The following is a 12,150-nucleotide window of genomic DNA, read 5'->3' as shown; positions in this document are numbered from 1 at the left end:
CAATACACTTTCTAACGTACCAGTAACAATACACTTTCTAACATACCAGTACCAATACACTTTCTAGCGTACCAGTACCAATACACTTTCTAACGTACCAGTACCAAGACACTTTCTAACATACCAGTACCAATACACTTTCTAACGTACCAGTACCAAGACACTTTCTAACATACCAGTACCAATACACTTTCTAACGTACCAGTACCAATACACTTTCTAACATACCAGTACCAATACACTTTCTTACATACCAGTACCAATACACTTTCTAACGTACCAGTACCAAGACACTTTCTAACGTACCAGTACCAATACACTTTCTAACGTACCAGCCAGTACCAATACACTTTCTAACGTACCAGTACCGATACACTTTCTAACATACCAGTACCAATACACTTTCTAACGTACCAGTACCAATACACTTTCTAACGTACCAGTACGTATATAGATATGTATATCGAAACAAAAACATATTCCAATAAAATCGTTATCAAAATCAAATCAAATCAAATACTTTTATTGCCACATTATCACGATATGATCGATTTATTAATATCTTGATGCATTATTAGCATTTTCAAAATTATTTAATTTCATAATATAAATTCACACATTATACTATTTTATAATATTATTGGTTTTTATAATATATCTTAGATTATGGGATACCATAACATTATTATGGTGTAATGTAAGTGCATGTATTGTCTTGTACAATGTTTATACGGATGTTATGTCGCTTTCGTACAAAAATATTTTGTTTAGCACTTTACCAAAGTAAGCCTTCATGTCTGCTTTATGGTCGGGTTGTTGTCACTTTGACACATTCCTCATTTCCTTTCTCAATTTTATTCTTCAAAACTCTTCGATCATTAGCTTTAGTGTTTCAAAGATGTCCATGAACCAGAGTTTGAATGGTGTCGAAATTTTACATTGACTGCCTTATTTGAATGAACTATTCGGTGCATTGTTCAGCTTTGAAATAAATGCTCTTATTTAATAGAATCGAAGAGTACATCGAGTATGGTTATAAAATGTGGTATGTTGTAGATGATAGATGAAAATTGCTACGTTTTTTTTATTCTTCTGTAATGTGTACTGTTTTCAGAGTGTTTTTTTTTTTCTTTTTTAGTCATGGCGTAGTCAGTTTATTTCGAATTGTGGGTTTTTGTGTCCTCTGGGTATCTTTTTCCTGTTATTAAGTTATGATTTCTTTTGGAAAGTAAAAGAAATGACGGATAAATGGTTTGTTTTTAAATTAATTGTTACTGATGTTAAATTCAAAACAATGCCAGTGTTTATCTAATGAGACCACCAAATGATAGATACGTCTTCCGAATCAAAAAAATATTCCAATAACATCGTTCTTCTTCAGTACTAGTCAATCTTTAGTTTCAGAAAACCATCGACATACGATGTTTACTTTCCGATACGATATTTATTAATATCTTGATGCATTATTAGCATTTCCAAAATTATTTGATTTCATTATACATGTTATATTAATAATTCACACCTTGTTCTATCTTATGATATTATTGATTTTCATGATATATCTTAAATTATGGGATACCATAATATTCATTATGGTGTAATGTAAGGGCATGGATTGTCTTGTACAATGTATATACGGATAGTATGTTGCTTTCGCGAAAATATACTTTGTGTAGCACTTTTCCAAAGAGAATACGCCTTCTTCACAATTCTTCATCATTAGCTTTAGTTTTTCAAAGATGTCCATGAACCAGAGTTTTAATGGTGTCGAAACTTCAACATTGACTGCCTTATTTGAATGAACGAATCAGTGCATTTGATAGAGTGTAAATATGACAATATTTCTCTTATCTGCTAAAGTCATTCATTTCATTCTTTTACATTTTATTTTTATATCATAGCTAGTATAGTTATCAGTATATAGTTTGTAATGTATCTGATTTCATAGAGGTCATAGCCTTTTAGCATGTGTTAGTTTAAGTAGCTAGTATTTTATTATGTATGAATAGGTTGGTGCATTTTTGGTGCATATTTGGAAGCAATTTAGGTCAGATAAACAAGTAGAATTTAGGTCAAATTATTGGTGCATAGTTGGTGCATTTTTGGTGGCAATATCTATATAAGGCTCAGATTTTTGTTATTCTGGGGTAGACTCAATTTCTAGATACATCTTGGCAGATCACTGATAGATTCGGAATTACTATTGTTTCTTTATATTTTGTCCGCACAGTATTGGACACTGTTGCTAGGTTTTTGTCCGCTCAGTATTGGACACTGATGCGTGGTTTTTGTCCGCACAGTATTGGACACTGTTTCGTGGTTTTGTCCGCATAGTACTGGACACTATGCATGGTGTTTTGTGTGTGCTCAGTACTTGACACTGTTGCCTATTTTATACGGAGTGTAATAAAAATCCGTTTGTAATACCGTGTGAAATAATTGTGCCAATGAATATTTGAACTATGCATTTTTGTAAACTGTATATAATGTAAATAGTGCCCTGGAACGGAATTCTAATAAATAGATTAGTGAATTTACTTGTATATTTCTTTGACAATAAGACTACACATTATTGGATTATTTGTTTTCGAATAATCCGTTATTTGAATGTACCCGACCTAACCAAAAAGTTTCATGTAACTCAACCGCCATGACACATTGCTCAGCTTTGAAATTAATGCACTGTGTAATAGAATCGAGGAGTACATCGATAGAGTATGGTTATTAAATGTGTTATGTTGTAGATGATAGATGATCGTTATGGATTAACCGTTTTACAGATGATATCGGATATGTTCCTTATTTCATAACTAAATCTCCTTCCTTTTTCACGCATATGACCTACCGAATTAGAGTATTTACCGGGTTTGTAATAACAAGAGCATCACGACGTCTACCACATCAGGATCAGAATATCCTTCCGGAGAACCTGATATCATCCCAATTTTTCTGTGGGGTTCGTGTTGCTAAATTTTCAATTTTCTGTGTTGTGTATTGTGTTCTATTATTGGTATGTTTGTCTTTTTTTTTTTTGTCAATTTATTTTGAATACTCAGGTGTATCTATCATCAAATATTGACCGACGTCGTAATAAATATTTATTGGTGATACATTAATTTCTACCTGCCTATGTTTGTAGGCTGTGTTTTTTTTTATAATTTCTGTCTTGATGTCTCGATTTTTAATCCAAGATATAATTTTTATTTACATGTAAGACAACAAAAAAGATATTTCATTTACAGAAAGAAAAAAAAATTTCACAGGATTTGAAAAGAAACATTTCGAATTTGATTGTGACAGGAAAAATACGTTGTATGTGTAATTGAATGGATGTACCCACCTTACCCAATATACACACACACATGATTAGAATTGAAACGAGATTTACTTTTAGTCGAGTAGCAAGTATCGACTTATAAAAGGTGAGTATCGAGTTATAAAAAGTGAGTATCGAGTTGTAAAAAGTGAGTATCGAGTTGTAAAAGGTGAGTATCAAGTTGTAAAAGGTGAGTATTGAGTTGTAAAAATTGAGTATCGAGTAGCAAAAAGTGAGTACCGAGTAGCAAAAAGTGTGTAACGATTTATAAAAAGTGAGTATCGAATTGTAAAAGATGAATATCAAGTTATAAAAGGTGAGTATCGAGTTGTAAAAGGTGAGTATCAAGTTATAAAAGGTGAGTATCGAGTTGTAAAAATTGAGTATCGAGTAACAAAAAGTGAGTATCGAGTAGCAAAAAGTATGTAACGAGTTATAAAAAGTGAGTATCAAGTTATAAAAGGTGAGTATCGAGTTGTAAAAGGTGAGTATCAATTTATAAAAAGTGAGTATCGAGTTGTAAAAGGTGAGTATCAAGTTATAAAAGGTGAGTATCGAGTTGTAAAAAGTGAGTATCGAGTTATAAAAAGTGAGTATCGAGTAGCAAAAAGTGAGTATCGAGTAGCAAAAAGTGAGTATCGAGTAGCAAAAAGTGTGTAACGAGTTAAAAAAAAGTGAGTATCGAGTTATAAAAAGTGAGTATCGAGTAGCAAAAGTGAGTATCAAGTAGCAAAAAGTGTGTATCGAGTTATAAAAAAAATGAGTATTGAGTAGCAAAAAGTGAGCATCGAGTTTTCTTTTTATTGCTAATTCTTAAGGTTTTAAATAACTTCTTGAAATATCAATAAATTTGATACATTTCTATTCTATAAGAATGCATTGCAAAGGGTAGTCGTTTTACTTTTAAATTATTTATTTTTATTAATATTTGCTTTAATTAAAGGGGCACTAGCTGTCAAATTCGTGGTCACCGAATTGACTCCAATTCTCATATTTGATTTATAATAATGTAAAACATTTATCCAAACTACCAAAAATCTAAAATAAACAGTTTACAGAGCATGGGGTAGATAATGTGTAGGTTAGTTTCGTGTGTATTTTAGTCGAGTCGCCATCTAATTAACTATCGATTTGACCTCAGATGACCATATAAGCGATGTAAACATGAATAAAGATATGAATAGATTAAACCAACACGTGCAATTTGATTTTTTTATGTCTGTTTGAGTTTATTTTATAGATTAAAAATATATGTTTCTCATTGTTTTTAACCGTATAAGAAATATTTTATATAGATCGAATCAGTAATCAAATGATTTACCGTAGTTTCACTTTCATTGCTGACATTCTTTTTCTTTAAATAACTAGTACACATACAATGCATGTGTTGTCAATCTCTAGCAAGGGGTTAAATTGAAGTTCACATGAATACGGATTTATGGGTCGACTAATTCACTTGCAAGTGAATGAATAATTATCAATGTTTCTTCGCTTAATTTGACAAAATTGAACCTTTTTGGCTGCTAAAAGCGAATTATTATTTGACTATTTCACTTTCATTACTGCTTGAACAAAAACAAATCTTACTTTAGTTTTTTATATATCTTCTAGCTAGTGTCACTTTAACTTTATTACATTTATACTTTTTGTTGTCCGTTATGGAAAAACTATTGTGTAAGTTAATTGTGCATTAGTCATTTAATATTTTGGAAGAACTTGATTATTTAACATTAGCACATGTTTTACCGTTGTTGTGAAATCAATTCTTTAATGATATCTCAAATCTCGAATTGAGTGTTTTGGGGTACCATTTATGTTTTAATTGTGTCATATAACCTGCTTATTTGTTATAGTCCCGTTTTCATTAGAGTTTTACTTGTTTTTTCTTATGCTGAGTGGTAACGCCACTGTCCTATATTAAAGGCAGGATACGGTCCTGCACATATGTTTAACCTCCCTATATATATACTTAACTTACCTGTCCCTAGTAAGGAGCCTGTAATGTAAGTGGTCACTTGTTAGGGACGACATCAAAAGTTCAATGTAGGATAAAAAAAAAAAACTTAATTCATATAGTTTTTTTCACAGACCCCCCTACCACCCCTCTCTCTTCCTTTAATTTGGGAAAAAATTATTGACCAATAAGGATATATATAAAATCGATGTCAATTAAACAAAACTTGCAGCAATTTTGACCCCACCCCAAACTATTTGAATTAAGTTTTTTATCCTTCATTGATTTTTTAAAGTCGTCCCTTACTGCAGTAATTCATATTTGTTTCAATGTTGATTATTTCTTATTTAAATCTGAATTGTTTTAAACATGTAGTTTTGGAGGCCTTTGGAACTTACCTTGCGGCATAAGTCAATGCTCCCTGCTTACGAATTCATATACTCAAAATTTTAATGTGAAAAATTAACATTCTATCCTTGTTTCTATTTTCAGATCCTTGTAAAGAAAATGTTATTTTTTTACATAGGTTTTCACTATCATTATACCCCCACGTAACACGAAGTTGCGGAGGTTATACTGTTTTTACCCGTCCATCTATCTGTCAGTCCGTCAGTCCGTCAGTCCTGTTTCTAGTGATCTCAACTTCTCTAAACCACACACAACAGAATTTCATGAAACCTTTTCAGATAAAAAGGACATACTATGTAGTCGTGCATAACGAAAGGAAATTACTATTCAATTATTTTTCTAGGAGTTATGCCCCTTTGAATTTATTTTCTTCAATGTACTACTGCAACAGTTTGTCATCACAACTCCCCTGAAACCACACAACATAATTTCATGAAACCTTTTTAAATAACAAGGACATACTATGTAGTTGTGCACAACGAAAGGAAATTACTATTCAATTATTTTTCTAGGAGTTATGCCCCTTTGAATTTATTTGCTTCAATGTACTACTGCAACAGTTTGTCATCGCAACTCCTCTGAAACCACACAACAGAATTTCATACAACCTTTTTAGAAAATAAGGACATACTATGTAGATGTGCATTTCGACAGGAAATTATTATTAATTTTTTTCTTATTCATTTTTTTTTCTTACTTTTTCTCCAATGACAATGTGGGGACGTGGGGTATGTGAGCGCGCTCACTAAGGTTCTTTAATTTTCATTGAGCATTTTGTAATGATTGGAAAATTCAACCTTACATACTATTTTGATAAATGTATCTTCGTTGATAGTTTAATGTAGACACATGATCATCTAGGAATAAGGTACTTGGCTATGACACAACGAGATGGGTGTTAGCGATCTTAACTACCCATAGGGGTCTTGCACAGTCTTACTGCATTTATAAGAATGATATGTTTTTGTAGTTTATTACTTTAACATTAGTTCTTACAAAATGGCAAACAAAAAGTATTACAGATACAAAGTAATAGCAAATAAATGAAGGAAAATTACTCTCCTTTGCAATGCATACATATAAAATGGAAATGTATCTTTTTTATCGAAATATTTCAAGAAGTTTTAAAATTGATGCAAAGTTACAGCAAATATCAGTTAATAACTGAAGTTTCTTTGCAATGGATTGCAATGCATTCCTATAAAATAGAAAATAGAAAAGTATCTTTTGCTTCTTTTATCACTCGATACTCGCTTTTTGTTACTCGATCCTCACTTTTTTATAACTCGATACTTGATACTTGACAAAAAGAAATCCTCAATTGGAACGGTCTGCAAGATTAACTGAATTAGAAACAGTAACGATTCCATTTAATGAGTTATCATGCTGATCGTAGTTGTGGATCTGATATTAATTAAATTTCGTCAAATCAAGACATCTAACCATGCGAAAGTAACGTGTTTTTATACCTAATGTGTATATAGTCATTTATAATTTTAAAAGACCTCTGAAGAATGTGTACTATTTTTTTATAACATTTCCCCCTGATAAAACTAATGTATTTTAAACGAGGTCAACTGACACACTTATTTTCTACATTTATTTTCAACAAGACGATTTATTCATTGTTTAAGGAACGATAACACATTTAACAAAAAAATGGCTTATAAGACGACACGAGTTGTCTTTCTTGTAACAAATATTGTTCCAGATAAAAGACATTAAAAACGTCAGCATTTATAATGATGACGTAAGGAAGGCAACGATTGTTGGATGAATATAATCAGTAGATGATCATAAAAATAGCATTTTAAGATTAATAAATTACGGAACTTGTAAGCAGTACCCAAAAAATTGTTTTTCGGACACGTCAAATTTTATTTTTTCATGCATACTTATATAATTCAATAATATTCAAAGTTATGGACACGCATAATATTACTGGAAATATTATTTAATCTCATAATATTATGGATTTTCATGAAGCAGTCGAATTTAGCCAATTCAATAATATTATGGAGTTCGCTAAGTGCTCCGACTGTATAATATTACCTGCTGTTTTGCAAAGTCCACAAAACCGTTGACAATTGTCGTCTCTAAAGAGCCTGTATAATGGGTTTGTGCAGAGATCTGCATCATACTCATTACAGTTAGATATTTTGTCGGCGCATGATGATGGTGATGTACTGACTGAAATATATATTAAGTCCTTATTATAAACATTTGGATATATTGCATAAATAGTTTACCATATCTTTATTTTTTGTTAGATCACTTGATCCTTTAACAACATGCATTTTTGTTTTTATCTTAAGATTTGATTTCTTGAGAAATTAAAGAACATTTGACTTCAGACAGACGATATGAAACTTGCGCACATTAAACGCATTATCTGGATTTGTAGATTTTATATTTCAGACTTGATTCCTTTCAAATGTGGACCAAATGATGAAAGTCGTCAGAATCTAATGCGACATTGGTAATAATTTCTACAGCTATAAAATGTTCAAATTGGCTGACATTGTCCAAATTTAACTCATGAAGTAACGCTAATATCATCATGGAAATAGTGAACACTGCAATTAACCATAGTCCTTTAGGTTCTGAAATGGCGAATTGTTAAAAGTACATGCATGCACATAATTATATTGATCCTTTAATTTCACAATTAGGAATGAACATTTATCATGTGCTAAAATACTGTGATAATTTGAATAATTAGACATTTTCTGAAGTCATCTTATTTAACAAAATTAATGGAATCTAATGTGTTAATAACTCGATGAAAATACACAAAACTAATAAAAAGTAAGATCATCATATTTTAATATTTGATATTCTGAATTTTCGGGAAATACTTGAGGAAGTACGCGGCGGCATCCCTAATTATAACAGAACAATTAGTGCACCCTAAAAGGAGCAAAACTATAATTATTATAATATTACCTGCTATTTTGCAAAGTCCACAAAACAGTTGACAATTGTCTTCTCTAAAGAGCCTGTATAATGGGTTCGTGCAGAGATCTGCATCATACTCATAACAGTTAGATATTTTGTCGACGCATGATGATGGTGGTGTACTGACTGAAATATATATCAAGTACTTATTATAATACATTTAAATATCCTTTTCTCTATTTTTCGTTGTATTACTTGATTCTTTAACAACATTTTTTTTTATCTTAAGATTCTATTTCTAGAAAAAGTAATAGAAGATTTGACTTAAGACAAACGAAAAGAAACTGACGATAAAAATCAGCACAGTATAAGCTATCATCTATAGAAAACCAGTGAATAGATGCGAAAAACACCGGCACAGTCAAAATAGACGATAATAAACAAACCCGAAAAAAAATCATATTCGTTGTTACTGAAAGCAAGATCAAAGTATATACTACTTTTTTCAATCATGCCGTCTTATACCCTTATATCAACATCTTAAAAAGAAAATCTTTTTAAATTTTCAAAATAAAATCGACACAATTTCGACACAGAAAAAGTAAAAGAAACATGCGAGTCATGATTCAAACTTGGTTATATCCGGGCACTCTGGTTCTAAACCTTGGTTCCATCTGGGTTTTCTGGTTCTGAACCTTGGTTCTTTGGTTCGAAACCATGGTAACTGGTTCAACATCCGGGTTGTTTGGTTAAAGCAACCCAACTTCTTGGTTCCATCTGGGTTCTTTTCTAGAATATTCTAATGTTCCCGTTGAACATAACAGAAGATAACCGCAAGTCTCCGAATAAAAAGGTAAAGTAGGTCAAAGACGCTAAAATTATTTTATAACATTAAACATTTTGGCATCGACGGTAAAGGAAGTTATATAAGGTATTTATCTTCTCATTTTAATTATTTTGATAAGGAATCTAGATAAGAATAAAGCATCGTATAGATTTTTAAAACAAACCGAAGTATAATACGTACAGTACATCGAACATCCTTTTATTTAATTCCGTCATTTTTTTTTTTTTTTTTTTTTCCTTTACTCATCCCTTATTTACGTAAATATGTCTAGACAGTGGCGGATCCAAAACTTTTCCGAAGGGGGACCCGCTCCAGTCATGCTTCAATGATTCCCTATATAATCAACCAAATTTTTCCCGCGAAGGCCTCCCCCCCCTGGATCCGCCTCTTGGTTCCATCTGGGTTCTATTCTAGATCATTCTAATGTTCCCGTTGAAAATAACAGAAGATAACCGCAAGTCTCCGAATAAAAAGGTAAAGTAGGTCAAAGACGCTAAAATTATTTTATAACATTAAACATTTTAGCATCGACGGTAAAGGAAGCTATAAGGTATTTATCTTAGACTCAATTTAATTATTTTGATAAATAAACTAGATAAAAATAAAGCATCGTATAGATTTTTAAAACAAACCGAAGTATACAGTACATCGAACATCCTTTTATTTAATTCAGTCATTTTGTTTTCTTTTTTTCCCTTTAAAAATCCCTTATTTACGTAAATATGTCTAGACAGTGGCGGATCCAGAACTTTTCCTGAAGAAGGGCCCGCTCCATTCATGCGTCAATGATTCCCTATATAATCAACAAAATTTTTCCCCACAAAGGCGGGGGGGTGGGGGGGGTGGGGGTGGCGCCTATGCTAGGAGTTTTAAAACCACCCAATTAGGAAATGATGTTTATAGGGCTAACGATATGTGCATCTAGCCACTTGACCAGTTGACGACTTGCATATATATTTGATTGCACATTTATTATCAAGTTCGACTGAATTTTGATACTCATTCAGTCGTTGTGAAGGGCATGCATATATTCATTCGACCAAAAAAAAAGAAATCAAGATAAAGATTGAATATTTTTATAATAAAATTATATGTACATGTGTTAATGACAGTGCTAGTGGGATGTGTATCACCAGCACAATAGTAAGAACTTCTGTGTTAGCGCCATGATTTAGGAATATAAAGAGTTACACGTACTAGTCCGTCTGTCCCGAACGTCCCATACAAACGGGTTCCGCACTTCTTACTTTAGTTTCCCTCAACCAAATACTACAAAACTTATACACAATATATAAAAGAAGCTGGTGCATGAGTGCCAATAAGAACTCTCCACAAGAGACTAAATGACACAGAAATTAACAATTATAAAATGTAGCCTAGGTCACCACACGGTCTTCAACAATGAGCAAGGTTCATACCGCAAGGTCAGCTATTAAAGCACCGACATGACAATGTAAAACAATTCAAACGAGAAAACAAACGGTCTAATTCATGTACAAAAAAAATAAACGAAAAACAAGATAGGCACGTGCATATAAAATGAGGCGCGGTTAAAAATGTTAGAGGGATCCCAACCCTCCCCCTTATGTGGCATGAGTGCCAATGAGAACTCTCCACAAAATACCAGATGACACAAACACTAACAACTATAGGTCATATACAGATTTCAACAGTGAGCAAAGTCAATACCGCATATAGTCAGCAATAAAAGGCACTGAAATGACATTGTAAAACAATAATCAAACGAGAAAATAAACGAACAAATTTATGTACAAAAAATGAACGAAAAACAAGTATGTAACACATAAAAAACGACATTCATTGAATTACAGGCTCTTGACTTACCACAAGCACATACATACCGAATAAGGAGGGGTTGAACATGTAAGCGGGATCCCCACCTCAACACAAAATCAAATTTGAAATTTTTAAGTGTCACTTTTACCGTTCAAGAGTTATCATGTCCCTTTAAAAAATATAAGAAGTGCTGACTCTTTCGTTTCCTTTCTCTTAAATAAGTCTGACTCAATCAAATGTAAGGAACCTTATACGCGATTCACATTACCCCATAACACAGATCTATGAAGCTCAATATTGGGTCCCGATGGCGTCACTGTTCATGATTTTTTTAGATGTAAAAAGTTGTGGTACGAGTACCAATGATACAAATGTCAACCCGGAGCCTTGAGAAAGGAAAACTGCTAATCTAGTGTTTCCGTTCTTTAATTTAATTTGCCTCAGCCAAATGTTTTGAAACTTATTCACAATGCTTATGGTCACATTTTTAGTACGGTCAAAACTACGCGAATCCTGCATCTATATGTGGACGTTTACTATTTTTTTCACAAGCATGGGCATCTGTGATTAATAGATATATTCTACATTTATTTCAGTAATCAGCTTATTTACTTCCATTGAATTCTTTTTTAAATAGACTTAACTTGCACATTCTTTTTCAGGATCTCGGTGCAGTTTGGTAACAGACAGTGATATTTCAAGTTAAATGTGACCAACTTAACAAAGTGTTTCACTAGATTGAGCTCTCTGTCTTAGTGTACTTTAATGGTTCTTAGCATTGAGTTCAGTTTATTGATATGCGTATACCTTCTGTGTGAATTTTTATGATGTAAAAGCAGACATTCCACACCTACATGTCCATGAAATGAAATCTAAGGTAAAATGATTGAAACATTTTGCATTATCTATCAAAACTGGCAGCACACGATG

The 12,150-nt window shown here is 32.3% G+C and overlaps 1 protein-coding gene across 2 annotated transcripts in view; it reads right to left on the bottom strand.

Annotated features, from left to right (window-relative positions):
* The window catches only part of LOC139529113 (uncharacterized), a 44,687-nt gene that overhangs the window by 19,603 nt on the left and 12,934 nt on the right, over window positions 1–12,150 (bottom strand). The window contains exons 8-10 of one of the 2 annotated variants that reach the window (XM_071325394.1): window positions 8,625–8,762; window positions 7,731–7,868; window positions 5,295–5,312 (exon numbers count right to left, since the gene is read on the bottom strand). In XM_071325394.1, coding sequence (XP_071181495.1) covers window positions 5,295–5,312; window positions 7,731–7,868; window positions 8,625–8,762 — 294 coding nt within the window. The remainder of the gene's footprint in view (window positions 1–5,294; window positions 5,313–7,730; window positions 7,869–8,624; window positions 8,763–12,150) is intronic. The other variant, XM_071325395.1, reaches the window with a different exon arrangement.

The sequence above is a fragment of the Mytilus edulis genome, chromosome 6 (assembly GCF_963676685.1).
Source record: "Mytilus edulis chromosome 6, xbMytEdul2.2, whole genome shotgun sequence".
In the NCBI taxonomy this organism is placed as follows: domain Eukaryota; kingdom Metazoa; phylum Mollusca; class Bivalvia; order Mytilida; family Mytilidae; genus Mytilus; species Mytilus edulis.
The sequence above is the reverse complement of the archived record's forward strand: the minus strand, read 5'-3'. Positions and strand labels throughout refer to the sequence as shown.